Raw genomic sequence first — 18,327 nt, 5'->3', positions numbered from 1 at the left:
AAGGTGTTTATATAGGCGACGATATGTGCGCATTAATGAAATGACAATTATGATTCCTTGTATAAGACGATTGTATGCAACTTGTCACAAGAATAGCTGCCAGATAAGAGGTAAGGGTCGTCATTAAGTTTTAACCTCGGTCAAGTGAAATCAATGGGGACTGACACATGGATGAACTATCATTTACATTAATTACATCGGGCAACCAAACAATCTCGCTTTCACCTTTTACTTAAATGTGAAGTAATATGGGAGGATAATATTGTACCCTATTGATGCAAAAATCTGGTCCACCCTCTTTAGACCTTCGAGTACCTACACAGGAAGAAGACAAAGGAGACACTGGCTAAAGCAGGGGACCCTCCGATGCCAAAGTCAAGATAGGAATCTGGGTCTTATAGTATTGAGGGGTTTTGGGAGAGTTTTTGCATACCTTTCACCCTTGAAGTCTCTCCTATTTATAGGAGAGGGAGGATCCCGCCGTACCGGGATTCTTTCTCGATATTTTAAAGATTTGTTGCGATCCTGTATCTTCCCGAAATTATAGAATCCCATGATCATCGAGATCTAGTGTTATCTTCCGAAGATCTTGAGGAAGATCTCTGATTTTTAGGAAGATCTTTCAGATACGTAGCTCGGTTCTAAGTCGGGTCGACCTCTGGCCGACCTATGGGTCAGGTTGATATCTGGCAAACCTATAGCCGACCCCTTGCTAATATCTGGCCGACCTCTGGCCGATCCATGGCCGATCTATGGCCAACCCATGGCCGACCTCTGGCCGATCTATGGCCGACCCATGGCCGACCTCTGGCCAATCTATAGCCGACCTATGGCTCGTAGTCTCATTCTTTGAGTGTCCTTACATTTGCATCACCCTTCTTGAAGATTAGCATGCTTTTGGACGTAGAAGCCTTATCAGGCTCGGGTTTCATTGGGCCCGCGCTGGTTCAGTAGAGTTGGTCCATTCCATAAGCCGACTTATCCACTTATCCATTTTTTCCCCTAACAGTAAGCCCCCCTTACTTCTTGGGCTGACCTATGGAGGTTCAAGAAGTAAGTTGGTCGAATTATACATGGTTGGCTTATGCCTAGTCGGCTTGTGCCCAGTTGGCTTATGCCCGGTCGGCTTATGCCCAGCCTAGTTGGCTTATGCCTGGTCGGCTTATGCCTAACCCAATTGGCTTCCTTAATAATGGCTGACCTATGAAATGGATCGGCATGGATGGATCCCTGGGAATCCCTTGGGCTGAGCTTTAGCATGAATGGATCCTTGGGAATCCTTTAGTCGCTAACGGAAGAATTCTCTCGTTCTTTCCTTTGCTCTATATCCTCAGCCGAGTTGTTTCCTCTTCGAACAACACAGATACAAGTGCGAGATCGAGCACTAAGCTGACTTGTCAAGGCCAGGATGACCTGAGCTGCCTAGGCCGAGCAAACATGCCAAGGCCGAGCTTAGCTGTCGAGGCAGAGCGGAACTGTTGAGGCCAAGCTAGGCTGCCGAGGCTTAGCTGAACTGTTAAGGCCGAGCTGATCTTGGCTAGGACCAAGGCCTTACTGACATAGTACACTGGGAGTTGTTTCCTCCCTTGCTCTTGGATTAAGGCCAAGCTAACCGTTGCAGCCAAGACTGCCAGGTAAAGCAGTAGTGGCTCACCTTGCTCAGGCTTGGAAAGTAATGGAGCTGACCTGTTGAGGCCGAGTTGACTTGTTGAGGCCGAGGTGAGTTGTTGAGGTCGAGCTGACCTGTCAAGGCTTGGATGACTTGGGGGTAGTAGATCCTCAAGCGTTAAACATTCCATGGGCGGGGTAAGAGCCCCTCATGTCTTCTAGTCGATATGTCCCTCAGTATTAGATGTCGAGGTCGGAGTTAGCTGATGAGCCTTATTGTTGAGCTGACCTTTCAAAGCCTAGCTATCGAGGCCAAGCTGACTTTCTGAGGCTGAGCAAACCTGGGAGTAGTATGCCGACCTGCCGAGGTCGAGATGACTTGTCGAGGCTTGGTTATCAGGTTTTCTTACTCAACTTAGCTTATTTCAGCATTTACTTCGGTCAAGTGTTCAAGGGAGTGTACCGATAGAAGTGACTTTCTAGATGTCGGTTGGTATGCTGGCCCCAGTTTTAGTCGTGTTCTTTCTTTCTTTTAGCATTAACAGAAGAATACTCACCTTCTTCCTTTCGCATCATGTCCTCAATTGAGTTGTTTCCTCTTCGAGCAGCACAGCTTCGGGTGCGAGATCGAGTACCGAGCTGACCTATCAAGACCGAATTGAGCTGTTGAGGCCGAGCTGAGCTGTTGAGGCCGAGCTTGAGGCTGAGGTGGTTTTGGCCGTTATGCCACCCAGCGAGTTCAGGGTTATTGATTCAGGAATAACTGAGATGACTAAAAACAGATGATTCAGGAAGAACTTCGACTTGGCTGTAGCAATGATTCAGGAAGAGCTTTCTTCTTTCATTTCGTCATTGTAGATTGTTTGGAGTATTTATGGTAGAGCAGGAACAACTTAAAATGTTGTTCCCACAGACAGCACCAAACTATTGATGCAAAAATCTGGTCCACCCTCTTTAGACCTTCAAGTACTTGCACAGGAAGAAGACAAAGGAGACTTTGGATAGAATAGGGGATCCTCCGATGCCAAAGTTAGGCTAGGAATCTGGGTCTTATAGTATTGAGGGGTTCTGGGAGAGAGTTTTTGCGTACCTTTCACCCTTGAAGTCTCTCCTATTTATAAGAGAGGGAGGATCCCGCCGTATAGGGATTCTTTCCTGATATTTTAGAGATTTGTTGCGATCTTGGATCTTCTCAAGATTATAGGATCCCGTGATTGTCGAGATCTAGCACTATCTTCTGAAGATCTTGAGCAAGATTTCTGATTTTTAGGAAGATCATTCGGATCCGTAACTCGGTTATAGGTCGACCTCTGGCCGACTTATGGCCGACCTATGGGTCAGATTGATATATGGCCGACCTATGGCCAACCCCTCACTGATATCTAGCCGACCTCTAGCCGATCCATGGCCAACCCATGGCCGACCTCTGGCCGATCCATGGTCAACTTCTGGCCGACCTCTGGCCGATCTATGGCTGACCCATGGTCCTCGTAGTCTCATTCTTTGAGTGTTCTTGTATTTGCATCACTCTTCTTGAAGATTAGCATGCTTTTGGACGTAGAAGCCTTATCAAGCTCAAGTTTCATTGGGCCCGCGTTGGTTCAGTAGAGTTGGTCCATTCCATAAGCCGACTTATCTACTTGTCCATTTTTCCCCCAACATATCCTATTTCTAACAATTTTGAAAAAGTCAATAGGAATGTGAGATGACATTACATAAGAGATAAAAAGTGTACGAAAAGATTTTTTTAGATATTTGGACGTTTTTTTGCGGAATCATAGTTGGCATCGATTTAATACTTCACATCATCAGGTGATAGACAAAGTAGTATGGCCAGGACATCTGGAAGTCAAACATGATCGACAACTAAGCCTTGACCGAGAAGAACAATGCTTGGCCAAGAGAAGAGGAATACTCAAAAGGAAAAACGTAACAAGAGAAATATCCAGATAACAATTTTTCGATTGTTATAACCATTAAATAATGAAGACAAACGTCCATGGAAATAGCTACGGCAAATATTAATAAAAAGTCAGAAGATTAGTGGAACAACAACATAATCAAATCCATCAAACAAATCAAATTTATCAATTTATCTTAGCTCAGCTTATCTTAAGAGCAATGACAATTTAATAGTGATAATCTTTTAGTTGTAATCAAAATTTATACTCATACGTTGAACTTGATCATTATCCAATGCAAGCAATTCTTTCAAGACATGCATTCTTGTAGTCAATCTTTCATGGTTGATTACAAGTTTTTATTTTGTTTATTTGTATTAGTATACTGAAAAGGTTTTTTTTAAAAATAGAAGTCAAAGCATAAATTTTTAAAAAAGCATTCTACCCTCTAACTATCACCTTATCATTATAAATATTCAATGAGTAGTTGAGTAAGCAACCAATCTCTTTATATCTTAGTTATTAATTGTAAGTTTGATGAATCTACTTATTTCATAACTTGGGGGGGAAGTCAACCAGTTTGAATTGAGCCGTTGTACCAATTCTAACAAGGCACACGCACCATATGTAACAGAAAACAATTTGAGTGCGAACACAATCCACTCATCAAGGGCCACATTACCACTTGGAAAAATGGACGGATGAATGGACTAAATTCGATGAATACTTGTGACCCAGTTGATGGCATGGAGTATGCTTAGGTAGAGCTCGCGGAATTCTATGATTCCCCCACACAAAGATATTGAAGATATGAATCTGGACACCTTTTCAATGTGACACGTGTGCCGCATCCGATCCGATCATTAGATGGGCCAAACGTAAACATGTCCTTGCCTTGAAATAAGGCAACCCAATATCGAAAGTGCTTGCTCTTGCTGACGTGGATGAACAAGTTCATGTGAATGAGATCCACCCTGTCCATCAGGTGCGTCACCTTGTGTTTTGATAAGGCCCCAGTAATGATGCCGATTCAATACTCAGGTGCGCTACACCATGGGCCCTATCAATAAAATGGTTTAAATTGTTTGTGGGGTCCACCATGGATTTTATATACCATCCAATCCACTCCCCTGAAGTGACGCACCAGGATGAATCGATTTGAGGAAATCAGGATATTCCGAGACTCATGTATATCACGCCACATAAATTTAAAGATTTTGGGCATGGTTTTACACTGTTTCCTATGGTATGGCCCATACAAGTCTTGGATTGGAATGGTTTTCAGGATCCATGGTAAAAATGTGTCAAGGAAACTGATGGACAGGATGGATCTGATGCATGTTACTTCCAAGTAGCGCTTACTTAGAGTGAGTGAGGCCCTCAGACGTGCCTACCCAAACTGGCTAGCACAGTCTAAACTCGTAGCCGTAGCCCGTAGGGTTGTCAATGGGTCGGGCTTGGGCCTGAAAAATCAGTATTTTGGATTGGCCTGGCCAGACAGCCTTGCTCGAAACACTTCAAAATCCAAGGTGAGACCTATCCTAGGCCCGGCCTGTTGACAGAACTAATCGTAAGTTTCGTCCTAAATTGTATATCGAATGGCCCACGTGATAAGTAAACTACCAACAATTTTAAGACATGGATGTCGATTGCCTACTTATGCTACCAGTGGTGAGGTGGCTACCGAACATTGCTCTATGGGCCCATCAAGATATATGATCCGTGACACCCAACTATTTTTCAGATCATTTAAGGGGATGATACCATAAATGAGGCGGATCCAAATCTCAAAGGGACCATTTTATTTGTCATCAAACTGATTTTGGAATCATTTAGCACCAAATTTGGGAGAGTTTGAGGGGATTTAAAAGGATACTAAATCTCTTAATATGTTTGGCATATAAAGCAACAGTGGATCCTAAATCCCTTCAAATATGGAGTTTGAAATCCAAAGTGAAAGCTTGAATAACATCTAAAATCTTTAAGTAACTAAACTATTAATCTATTGGGCACATGGTTCACCGGTGATATCTCAAAACAATCAAATTATCAATTGTATCATTATAATTATTTTAATACAATGATTTATACGGTCTAAGCATTGTCCATGTAAATCATGAGTTAAAAATCATTGGTTAGACACTCAGATGTGGTCTTAGCTTGTGGCCCATCCAAAATGAGCATATTATAACCATTATATTTATAATAATTAAAGATAATAAAGTTGATTTAGTAATTAAATTCAAACTACTTCAAATAAATTATACATGACTACCTTTGCATCAGAGGTGTTTTTGAATCAAGGGTGCCAAGCACAGGGAGGATTTCAAACTAAGGATCCAAATCCATGCTTCCAAACAGGCCAGTCACACAGACGTTAAAGGGAAAATACAAATATCAGCTTCATCAACTTTTGTAGCCCCTAAAACGTTTTTAATGGTGGCCTCCAATCACCACGGTTTCTTGTGTTGTGATCTACGTGGATTTGGATCTACCTCATTTTTGGGATCATGCTCCCAAAATGATCTGAAAAATGGATGGACGGAGTGGATGAAATACATACATCATAGTGGGACCCACGGAACACCGTCCACTAGCCACTGGTACTGACAGCGTCAGTGGGCCATTCTCTCACACGTGTGTCAAGTACGGGCGTGCACAGTTCACCTCTCCGATTTATTCTCGCGCGAATCGCTCAGCATTTCTCTCGTTGTGTGCGTTGATAGCGACAAGTCACCAAGTCCTCGTGGAATTTCTAGGAAGATTCGCGAGCGGAAAGGTCATAGAACCGATTCGCGGCAGACATACCATCTTAATAGGCATGTACAAGATCTGGAGCTTTCATCCGGTTATATCTGCATCAATATTCTGAATGATGAAGGATCTGGCCGTCCACTTATCATATGAGCCTGAATGGTCATAAAACCTCGACCAACTTTATTTTTTAGCATAGAAATATCTCTCCCTTGATTTTTGGTCAACCAAAAAAATTAACGGTAAGATCAACTTGATGCTTGGTCCTGTTCGTACATAGGTATTCCAAGTTGGCACGTGAATCGTGATCCAAGAATCCGCTCCTTCAATGTCTCCGTGCGCGAATCGCCTTAGTATATGTCGATTCAATCATTATTTTCTCCACGGCAAACCAGAAAATCAAAGCCGGCCGCCACTGTCTTCGTCAGTCACATGAAGAACCGCGCTGGCGTAACTCGCGTAGTGGCCACTAACTGAGCACCACGTGTGAGAACGCACATGAGATCCACTCCGTCCATCAGGTGATCTGCTTCATTCCCAGCCTAGAACTCATAAATCAGAAGATTCAACGCACAGGTAGGCCACATTACTTGGAAAAGTTGGTTTGGGGACTCCTGCCGTTACTCGTGTGCTGTGTCCTCCATGGTGTTTATATTCCATGGGTTATATAAAAGAAATCACGCAATTCCAAAGTTCATTTGGGCCACACCATATGGATTTGGCCATTGTTACCTATTGTGTCGTCTACATCGATCTTATTTTTAGTATCAATTTTAAAAAGGAGTGGAGAGATTGACGGACGGTGTGGATCTAATATTAGAGGTAGACATTCTCCCGGTATAGCCACGGGAATCACACGAATGGTAGCCAGTCACTGTACAAGTGCCATACATCCACGCACGCAAGTTGACAAGTCCACACATCAAAGTCGGAAGCGGATTGCGTCCGACCCCGCCCGGACAGTAATCCGTCCGACCAGGGATCCTTCAAGGCACACCTTGATGTATCTATTTATCCACGCCGTCTATTATATAATCCAAAAAATGAGGCAGATCCAACGCTCAAGTCAACCACATGGTTCACTCAAGTGGACTTCATGGTCCACTTGAGCGTTGGATCTGCACCTTGATGTATCTATTTATCCACGCAGTCTATCATATAATCCAAAAAATGAGGCAGATCCAACGCTCAAGTCGACCACATGGTTCACTCAAGTGGACTTCATGGTCCACTTGGGCGTTGGATCTGCCTCGTTTTTAACCCCATATATTAAAATGATCTTAGAAAATGGATGGACGGCGTGGATAAACAGATAAATCACGGTGGGCTCCATAGGATCCCTGGTCGGACGGAATATTGTCCGGGAGGGGGTCGGACGCAATCGGCTTCCATCAAAATCAAGGACCCATTGTGGCTGGGTTATTACCGTAAACTACAAAATAAGAAATAAAAATAAAAAAAACATTGATCCGAACAATTCTATCCATCAAAATCAGCCGCACATCCAATGGACACCAACTAAATTGTTAGAAACACCCGAGCACTCCATCCAGAATGGAGGCCACAATTTGGACGGTCAAGATCAACAACCAAGTATGCCAGAGTTGGTAAGACCATAATCCAAGAAAAAAATGCTCCGATATTCTCAGAGCACTATAAGTTATAATAGTGCTCATAGCTGCGTCAGTTCACGTGATCAGCGCAATCAATCAATCTGAACTGTCCATTAAGTCTAGAGTACAATTTATGGGCTACAAAGAAAATTTGGCATTGATCAGACGATCCAATCCATTCTCTATTTTACCTTATTTTTTCTAACCATCATTTTTCAAAACATGGATGGGATGGTTACAATCGCCTAATAAAAGTGATTCTTTTGAATCATAACCAATCAATGATGGGTCATAACAAATAGACGGATCAAATTGTTAATTGAGCCTATGTTATATAAAATGATCTTGATCGTCCATATTCAAAGTCATTGATCAAACAGTAAATATCTATCAGATCAGTTTGATATTTAAATGGTAACCTATGATTTCTATGTTGGATCTAATGAACAGCCTGGATCAATGGATTTGAGTCTCTAAGTATCTAAATTCACCTAAAAATACTGTAGCATTTCTCATCAAAGAAAGGCATATCATTTCCCAATTTCTACTTTTGGAGCTGCATTTACTAATGAAGCCTACTCCACTCATTTCCTATCTCTCTTCCCATGTTCTCTTCATCCTCTTCTTCTTCCCCTTCAATTCTCATTCTCTCTATGACCCAATTGCATATGGAAGATGTGCTCCGTTCCCATGCGGTAATCTCAACCTTACGTTCCCATTCTACTCTCAAGAAGCCACAGGCGACGACCCTCGTTGTGGCCTTCCAGGCTACGAGATTGCATGTAATACAGTGCTGAAATCGCCGACTGTTGTCATTGGAGGCAAAACATACGAGGTAAGAGATAGCTACCGCACCGATCGCCTTGTTATAGTCTCCGACTTCAGCCTCATCAGCGACCTTCGATCTCAAAACTGCGACAACGTGCAAAACGTTTCTGCATCAGTTCCTGCACGTCTAGAGCTAGTGGCGTCGAGTACCAACCTAACTTTGTTCAGGTGAAAGTTTGGTAGCTGTAATTTTAAAATTCGATGACTCAACCAGAAACTCGGTCGAGTCAACTCGGATTAACTCGATCTTGATTCTACTGAACATGTCAAGTCGATAAAGTCCAAGTCGACTCATACGAGTTGCATCAGATTCAACCGAGTCTTAAAATATTGGTCCTGTGTGTGTGGAGCAGCAGGTTGAAATTTAGAAGAGTGTGGTAACCAGAGTTTTAAAATCCAAAGACTCGACTCAAAACTCAATGAGTCAACTCGAGCCACCTGAGTCACCAGATCAAACGATCTGGATGGAGATCGTGTACCGTTTCATACCACATGTTGCAAGTTGCAACAGGTGGTCTACCTTCAAACACGGCGGTTGCAACAGGTGGAAACTGTTCGTCAACGTGTAAAAACTACGGTCAAACAAGGCGGTTGCCTATTCGCCTAACGTTTTTTTAAAAAAATTTGAGGAAAGCCGTGATGCTCTTGTACAGTGTGACGGATGATACACAGGCACTTAGAAATTTCACATGTGATATGCAATTAGGTTTAATTAAATTATCTAAATTATGGATTCCAGTTAAATGTATCATGAGCAAAAGTTACGCTTATTTGAGAATTTAGGTTACGAAATGGGAGCATTTAAGAAACCGTTAAAATTGAAAAATAACGGATTGTGATATTTGAAAAGACAAGTGTCCAAGAATAAGATGTATAAGGGGTCAGGATGTTTAGTGTTTCTTATGGGAAAACTCGGGTTTAAGTTTTCAAGGCCAATCATAAAAGTAAACCAGCAATAGAGACATACCAGTGGCCCAGCTTTTAAAGCATTGGTCATGACATTTTATTTTTTCAAACCATGGTTCAGGTGCGACCGTCGGCTCAAACTCCCAGGGGTATTCTTGGAAAGGGTTTCGAATTACACAGAATGTGGAGGGAATGACCCACTCTATCTTGTTAATACAGCTAATGGCACCGATCGCTTTAAAGCCGGATGTGGTGATGTAGACGGTCCAGATGGGTGCACGTGCTTCTCTATTCCTGTGCTCGCAGCTAGCCTATCGAATGCGAGTATGCTGTTGGAATTGAAGGGTTTGGCGGACGTTTTGTCGAGAGGGTTCCCACTTCAATGGCCTGTAGGTGTAGAAATAGAATGCAGCAAGTGCCAGGACTCTAATGAACGGTGTGGATTCGATGTGAAATCAAATGCGGTCGTGTGTTTAAGCAGGTAAGTTTGGATGGCTCATTAAACACTCTATCTGATTGGTTTTTAAGTGATGGACGGTGGTGAGGGTCCTGTTTCGGCTTTCAGCTTCTGCAAGTGGGGCCCATGGTTCATTGGCCCAAACTGCTGTGCTAGTGGTGTTTCGGTGGTCCATACACAAAATAACTCCCAGATGAGAAGAAAGTACAGAAATGGTTAACATAAGATCAGAAAATTGCCAAATTTCTATGGCTAGGATTAGGCCTGGCAATGGGCTAGGGACGGACCTGGATTTTGAACTGGTTGAACCCTCTGCTCAGATTTTTTATTTTGCTGGGCCCGGTCCAGCCCAACCCAGACCGAGCCATAGCTGGGATCTTCTAATCAGGGAGATTTTTTATGCATGTCCCATCACCTGATAGCAAGGATTGAGAAGAATGTGAACGTCCATCTTTGTGGACTCTACAGATTACTTGACATGGATGTGGATTCCTAGTTTCCCCTCCTGTACTTATGTTGGTACTGGTTGGTGCTCTGTGGGCCCACCATGATGAATGTATTTTATTCATGCCGTCCTTTGATTTTGCCAGCTCATTTTATGGCATGAGCCATAAATGTGGAGATCCAAATCTCAAGTGAACCACACCATAGAAATTAGTGGTGATTGAAGGCCCATTATTGAAAACTTTATAGGACCTATCATTCAACCTGTTTATTAGGTTGGTGATCGGCATGGATGAAGGAAAAACTGAAATATTATTTTCACTTAAATGTGTCTGTTAGATACAGGGCCTAAAAAAATAAAAAATTAAATTAAAAAATCTAATTAAACAATATTTTTATCATTTTCACTGTTATCACTTTTTTTAATTAATTCATTGGCAATTCAAGTGGGAGTGAATACAATATAGGATGGAATACGGATTTTCTGCTGAAGCCTTTTGCATGAAGTTACTGCACTGGAAACCTAGAAGGGGTCCACCATTATGTTTTTGAGAAATCCACCCCATTCATTCATTTTATGAGCTCATTTTATTACTTTATACCAAAAGTGAGCAGGATCCAAGGATCCAGAAGGAGTCCACCATTATGTTTGTGAGAAATCCACCCCATCCATTCATTTTATGAGCTCATTTTAGGACTTTATACGAAAAGTGAGCAGGATCCAAGGATCCAAGACTCAAGTGTGCCACAACAAAGGTAAAGGTGGTTAGGGAAATTCTTACAGTTGAAACCTCCCAGGGTCGACATTGATGTTTACATGCCATCCATACTGTTTATAATGTCATTTCTACTGGGATAACTGAAAACACAAATATTAGCCTGATTCAAAACTTCTGTGACCCCACCAAAATTTCAATTGTGGACATTCAATCCTCACGATTTTGGCCCACTTGTGTGTTGGATCTTGCTCATTTTTGGCTTCATGACCTAAAATAAGCTAAAAAACGGATGGACTGGGTGGATTTCTCACAAACATCACCACTTAGGTTCTCAGCTCAGGATATTGATGGACAACTGCTGGTACAAGTCTTTAGGAGGAAATCCACGTCCATATTGATGGACAACTGCCGGTACAGCTTGTGTACTGCTACGTCCATATTGATATGCTACACATGGGCCATTTTGGTAGTTAAAAGTATGGTTGTATTAGAACCATTGATACAGTAGTTGTACCAAATTTCTATTTATTACTTATTTCCAAGGTGACCCATAATGCAGGTTCAAATCAAAGGACGAGTCCAAGGCGGGGTCCAAGCTTCCGAAGAGGGTCATCATAGGTGAATGGAAATTCATTTCTTGAACAAAATCAAATTAAAAGGAGTTTTCATGGACAATAAGCATGCCCATGATCTAAAACATTGATCTGGATCGTCCATCTGATCCAACCATTCTAAATTTTTGATATTTCTATGCATTCAATCAATGGTCGTGAAATGGACTGTCCAATCTCAAGGATCGCTTTGATTAGACAATCATAACCATTGTAAAGTCACCCACAAAATGAGTATTATAACAGTGAAGAAGGTGGATCAGATGGTTAGGATCGACCCATCAATGTGATTTTGATATGGTAGCCAATGAAGAGTGGACCAACCTAGATTGTCAATACTTGGTATTTTTGGACTGTCCACATAATTCTGGGCACATCAGTTATACATGATCATTCCTCTTCAAGTGGACTCAAAATTATTAGAGATGTGGACTATCTAATTCTCATGTGCATGATTTGGACTGTCCTCATGGTTGGGCCCAACTTGATCACCCATGGAACAAAAAGTTACTCTAATCAATTGATCCTGACCATGCAATCAAGAGCCTACTAATGGATGGTCAAAAAATAGTAGTGATGTAGAGTAGGTTGCAGACAGTTTCATGGTCAAGATGGATCAGAAAAGGTCCAATCAATGACAGAAGTGATTCGGACCATCAGACCTTAAATCAGGCGTATCTCGCAATCTAGAATGAGTATATGATTTCAGGGTAGAACGAGCTACTTTAGCCACCGAACCTGTTATGCCGGGTTGCGCAAGTCGGATTTGTAAAATACCGCGATCGACGGTCGTTTCTCTATTTTAATTTCATTTTTACTATAAATAGTAAGTTTTAGTTTGATTTGGAGTTGCGTCCAATGTGAGAAGTGCATGGAATTATTAGGAGAACATATTGGTGAAGCCAAATAGGACACTAAGTATTTTTGGCCAAAAACCTTGTGCACTAGTAGACATCATAATTGTCTATAAATAGTAAGTTTATTATTTATAGTAAGTTGCAAATTATAGGAGTTTTAGTAATAGTTTGCTTCTCATTTCTCTCTCATTGCTCGGTATTACTATTTAAAGGGTTGTGAACTCGTTTATTTGGATCATCAATTAATTTCAAATTTTATAGAATTTATTTTCTATTTTGCTTAGCATTCTTTCTCGTAGATTTGAGAAATTTCCGTGAGGAGTCCAGAGAAGTTTTATGAATTTGGAACAGTTATCCCCCAGAGGAAGACAGTGCTCGACCTCACATCCTCCCCTGGGTTATCCATTCATAATGGTAGGATGCACATGTTGGACAACTTGTATGTGGTAGATACATCAAGTAGGCCCACAATGCCTGACTCTACTTTATCAGAAAAAGTGGATGAAGAGTATCTTGGTCATTTTCACCTATGAAAACTATTAAGTCATGATCTAGATTTTTCCCTGAAAAAGATACTCCCCACGAGACAGTCTAAGAAGGTTTGGAGCCCTTTCATGTCAAGAATAGTTCAAAAAAAAAAAGATTATAGTCCTTTAGGCCTGTTTGGATACCGCAAATAAATTACTTTTTCTACCTACAGTAGTAGATAGGTGACTTATTTTAGATAAGTTTGGTTTATGATTAGTTATAAGTAATTATTTTACTTAAAAGTACATAATTACTTTAGTTAATTTTTTTTAGCTTTTCTATTATTCATAAGTTGTTAAAGACGGGCATTGATAAGGAAAGACGGAAGAGATGAGAAGCTGATAAATATATTGTTTACCAAACGTACTTATCTTTTTAATAAGTAAAAATTAAGATAAGATATTTGTGGTATAACTTATCTTAAGCAACTTAAGATCCAAACACCCCTTTCATGTTAGAAATGGTTCCAAAAGAAAGGTTATAACCCTTTTCAAGTCAGAAAAAAACTCGAAAAGCAAGGTTTTAAGAACTACTTTTATTATAGTTCTAAGATCCGAGGTAAAAGAAAAAGGTTAGCATTTGGTGGTTAATCCACCGTAAACTTATGTGCCTGTCATTTGCCTAACCGAATCATCTGAAGAAGTTGAGATGTTGAAGATAATGATATAATTCATCCATAGGGCAATTAATGAGCTATGCCTGGATAGACAAATCCAAAATTTTAAATAGGTCCATCTCATCGAATGGTTTAAAATCAAGGCATAAGGCAACCATAGGTCCAGCCCAGTGACAAACCTATCCATGTGAGTCAAAAATATTGACATTAAAAAACTAAAAATAGCCTTTTAATGCACATAACAAGCTTTTAATCACTAAAAGGTTCGGTTCCATGATATAGAGGTAGACAGAGACAGACTATGTTTCAACACTGAGATCATGGATTCAAGTGCCCATGTGAAATACGTGTGTGAGTGTTTTTTTTTTTTTTTATAAGATTTCTAATCACTAAATATGTGCTTTTGCAGGTGCAGCAAGTGCAGGTACTTTCCTTATCTTTGCACTAGTGGCATTAGCCATCTTCAAATACAAGAACAAAGCACTATCAATCATCAACAAAGACCATATCAAGAGCAAAAGAAGTAGAGACGAGGACCGGAACGTCGACCAATTCATCAAGAGCTACCAATCAAAGACGGTGAACAAATATTCATATTCCGAAATCCAAAAAATGACCAACAACTTCAACAATAAGTTAGGCCAAGGCGGCTATGGCAGCGTCTATAAAGGAAAGCTAGCCGATGGCCGCTTGATCGCCGCCAAGATGTTAGAGAAGTCACGAGACTATGGCCGAGATTTCATTAACGAAGTCGATACCATTGGCAGGATTCATCATGTTAATGTGATACGTCTTTTGGGATTTTGCTGCGAAGGGTCCAAACGCGCTCTAGTATACGAGTTCATGCCAAATGGATCACTTGGCAACTTAATCTCCAACGAGAATGCTGGCCATTGCCTAGGTTGGCCCAAGTTGCTTGAAATCGCAATTGGAATTGCACATGGAATTCAATATCTTCATCAAGGATGCGACACACGAATATTGCATCTCGATATCAAGCCTCATAATATCTTATTAGACCATAATTACAGTCCCAAGATCTCCGATTTCGGGCTAGCTAAGTCTTATTCACGGAAACATAGTGCGGTCCCATTGACAAATGCGAGAGGGACCGTTGGATATATTGCCCCTGAAGTCTTCTTACGCAGCCTTGGCGGTGTGTCCCATAAATCTGATGTCTATAGCTATGGAATGCTACTACTGGAGATGGTTGGATGTCGAAAAATGGCCCGAATCATGACCGAGCATTCAAGTAAAACATACTTCCCAAATTGGATTTATGAACAGATGGCTCAAGAGGGTGAAATTGATATTACTGATTCAATTGTAGAAGAAGATGCCAGTATATCAAGGAAAATGGTCATGGTAGGCTTGTGGTGTATACAGATGAATCCGGTGGACCGTCCTTCGATTACTAGAGTATTGGAGATGTTGATGGGGCGTTTGGATGGCATCGAAATGCCACCAAAGCCGTTCTTGTTTTCGCCTCCTCGAACACACTCTCAACATGAAATCTCTTCTACAAGTACTGTTACACATGACATGCCACTCATGTCTCAGAGCACATAAAATGTGAAAAAATCAGTCTTTTTTTGCACTCCATACACAGCATTGATTAATTTAAAGAGAAGATTATTTGATTACATAAGCAATAATTTATGATTGGTAGGGGTGGCTGGCCTGGTTGGGACTGGGCCAATTCATCAAGTGGGCCACCGTTGTGTAAAAAGAATGGATGGTTTAAAAAATGTGGCTTTAAGTAATTTTTTTTGTGATTCTTGGTGAGTGAATCATTATACTTCCTGGAGAATGAATTGTTTTTAAAGAGTTATTATTGATAGAGAGACACCATGAAAAGACACCACCATTAACAGAGTTGCCACCTTCGAGAGACTACGAAAATGCATGTCATGAAAAGGACTTTATGTGTCTCTTGTTATTCTATAAATCACATCTTTGAGTCGTTCTAAAATAATAAGCATTCTTAGGAGTCTTTTCTATCCATTGATGCAAAAATTTGGTCGTCCTCTTTCGACCACTTGATACCTGCAAAAGAAGACAAAGATGAAAACCATGGTTGCAGCGGGGGACCCTCTGATACCAAAGTCAGACTGACAAGCTAGGTCTAGTAGAACATAAGGTTTTTTGGTGTGTTTTATAAGTTTGAGTGTGCGTACCTTTCGCCATTAGGAATGCTCCTATTTATAGTTGAGGAGGGGTGATGGCGTGGATCGCAATCTCCCTGCTTAGTAGGCACGTATTGTAGAGGGAATCAGATCCCAAGCATGTTGCAGGTATCTCCCAAGATCCTCGGCTGAGATCTCAGGTAGATCCATGTTGCAGCTATTTTCTGAGATCCTCGACTGAGATCTCAGGTAGGTACAGTTGGAACCAATAGAAGTGCGTGGTAGGAGTCCGAGGTGGACGGTCGTTCTAAAGATGGGTTTTGTCGACCCGGATTATCTAGTGAGTTGTAGTTGCGTTTCTCCTTAGAATGGAGCAGATTATTGAACTTTTGACCTGCCCTTGGGAGTCACGTCCGAGCACTGGAACCAAGCTCCTTTCTTCACGCAAGTTCCTACCTCAGGGGGGCCTTTGACAAGAGATGTTTCGAGCATCAGCTCGAAAATGGATAGGACCATGGAAGGGCTCGGCATTTGAGAGAGGTGGAGATACTTCTAATGGCCGAACTCGAGAAGTAGGACATTTCCCCAATAGCAATTTATAACTTTTCGGTCGTTGAGGAGCTCCTCGGTTATGACTGGTGCTGGCTGGTCACACGATGAGCACATGTGTCCGAGCCAACCCCTTCCTCTTATCCAATCCAGTTTTACCTATAACAGTAAGTCCCCTACTTTCGAGCTCGCGTCGTGGGCTCGGGAAGTAAGTGAGGTCGAAAAATCTTATGCATGGGATATTGAGCCTGCTCGTCATTAATGCGGAATAAGGCGGTTTGATGTGTAAAGAGAAAATAAGTTATGAAAAAAATAAAAAGTCAAAAGCATATATTGCAAAAGTAGGTTTTAGATGCCGATTTTTTATTTTTTATTTTGCATACGGAAGGTTACATTTCTTTGATTTAAGGGAGGAGACCTATTGTATCCGGTGGGTTTGCTATAACCTTCTTGTGCTGGTTTAATTAAATTGAGAGGGTGCAAATGTTGCTTAGAAGTTAGCAACACAGCAACATCTTAAACCTATTATTAAGTATGTATATTTTTTTTATTTTCTTTATTTCCACCTCTTCCATGTATCTCTTTTCTTCCACACATTTCAGTAACTCGACTGTTTATATGATACGCCTTGGGGATGGAAAAAAATTATATTAGACTATTTAATTCTTAACCAATCGACTATTTCCCTGGAATATCGATAGTCTCCTTTACATTTAGATCGTATTTGATTTTCCATTTCCAATTGTGACATTAAATGGTTGGAAATAGATAATAATTACTTATTTCTATACTTGTGTGGTGACACTGCATAGATTAGACTGTAATAAAGAATTTGCTACTATTGTTTGTTTCACGAGCAAAATCACTATAAAAGTAATAGTTTTATAATATAAACATGTAATAATTATAATTTCTATTACTTCTTTTGTTTACAAGTGTGTTTTAACTGTCCACTTATATAGGCTATAATTATTATTTAAATAAATTCTTCAGAATGATAATATAACTCATTTACTCATTTATTTTGCATTCCCATTGGGAAAACCAAATGAGCCCTTAAAAAAATAATTCAAATGGTTTATTTTAATCCGTCCAGGTAAGGTTCTGTGGGGCCCACCGTAATGTAAGGGCATGCCGCACGTGTGAGGAATTAGTCCCTTGAGAGTGCACTCGAACAACTGCACCTAGATAACCCAAGAGGCGATCCCGTTTCTCCTCGGACGGACCCGAGTTGCCTAGGATGCGGGAAGGAAGTTCCCGCGGTTGAAAGCTACGTGGGGCCTACCGAGATTTCTGTGAGAAATCCACCCCGTCCATAAGTTTCTACAGACCATTTTAGTACGTGAGCCTAAAAATGAGCCAGATCCAAAACTGAAGTGGAATACACTGCAGTAAACAGAGGAGATGGAATGCTCACCGTCAAAACCTTAATGTGAGCAAAGAAGTTTTGAATCATGCTAATATTTGTGGTTTCAGTTCATCCCGGTTAGAATGATCTTATGAACGGTTTGGATGGCATATAGACATCATGGTAAGCCCAGGTGTAGAATCTGATGGACGGGGTGGATTTCTCACCGAAGTACTTTCATGTACTAACACCAGGTGTAGAAATTGATGGACGGGGTGGATTTCTCACGGACGTCTCAGTGGGCATCATGTACCTTTACGATACAGAGAATAAAAATGTTCACCGTTGAAACCTTCCTAGAGCTGACCATGTTGTTTATATTCAATCCAAACCGTTCATAAGGTTATTACCACTGGGAACAAATATCATCATGATCCAAAACTCGTGGCCCACACAAACACA

The 18,327-nt window shown here is 41.1% G+C and overlaps 1 protein-coding gene across 1 annotated transcript; it reads left to right on the top strand.

The window, feature by feature from the left end:
- Nucleotides 1-8,437: 8,437 nt before the first annotated feature.
- On the top strand, nt 8,438-15,605 carry LOC131235341 (rust resistance kinase Lr10-like). Its single transcript, XM_058232485.1, has 4 exons — nt 8,438-8,872; nt 9,732-10,091; nt 11,790-11,848; nt 14,252-15,605. Exons 1-4 carry the CDS (start codon nt 8,445-8,447, stop codon nt 15,409-15,411), a joined length of 2,007 nt encoding a protein of 668 aa, XP_058088468.1. The 5' UTR covers nt 8,438-8,444; the 3' UTR covers nt 15,412-15,605.
- The last annotated feature ends 2,722 nt before the right edge of the window (nt 15,606-18,327 follow it).

Source organism: Magnolia sinica, chromosome 19 (assembly GCF_029962835.1).
Source record: "Magnolia sinica isolate HGM2019 chromosome 19, MsV1, whole genome shotgun sequence".
NCBI classification, from domain to species: Eukaryota; Viridiplantae; Streptophyta; class Magnoliopsida; order Magnoliales; family Magnoliaceae; genus Magnolia; species Magnolia sinica.
This window is presented reverse-complemented; position numbering and strand designations above follow the sequence as displayed.

What these genes read in the sequence shown, in the direction of transcription:
- LOC131235341 (XM_058232485.1), top strand. Translation starts at nt 8,445, where the DNA reads ATGAAGCCTACTCCACTCATTTCCTATCTCTCTTCCCATGTTCTCTTC. An exon ending in GCGGTCGTGTGTTTAAGCAG is followed by an intron (nt 10,092 to 11,789) that starts GTAAGTTTGGAT and finishes CCCATAATGCAG; the next exon opens with GTTCAAATCAAAGGACGAGT. An exon ending in TCCGAAGAGGGTCATCATAG is followed by an intron (nt 11,849 to 14,251) that starts GTGAATGGAAAT and finishes GTGCTTTTGCAG; the next exon opens with GTGCAGCAAGTGCAGGTACT.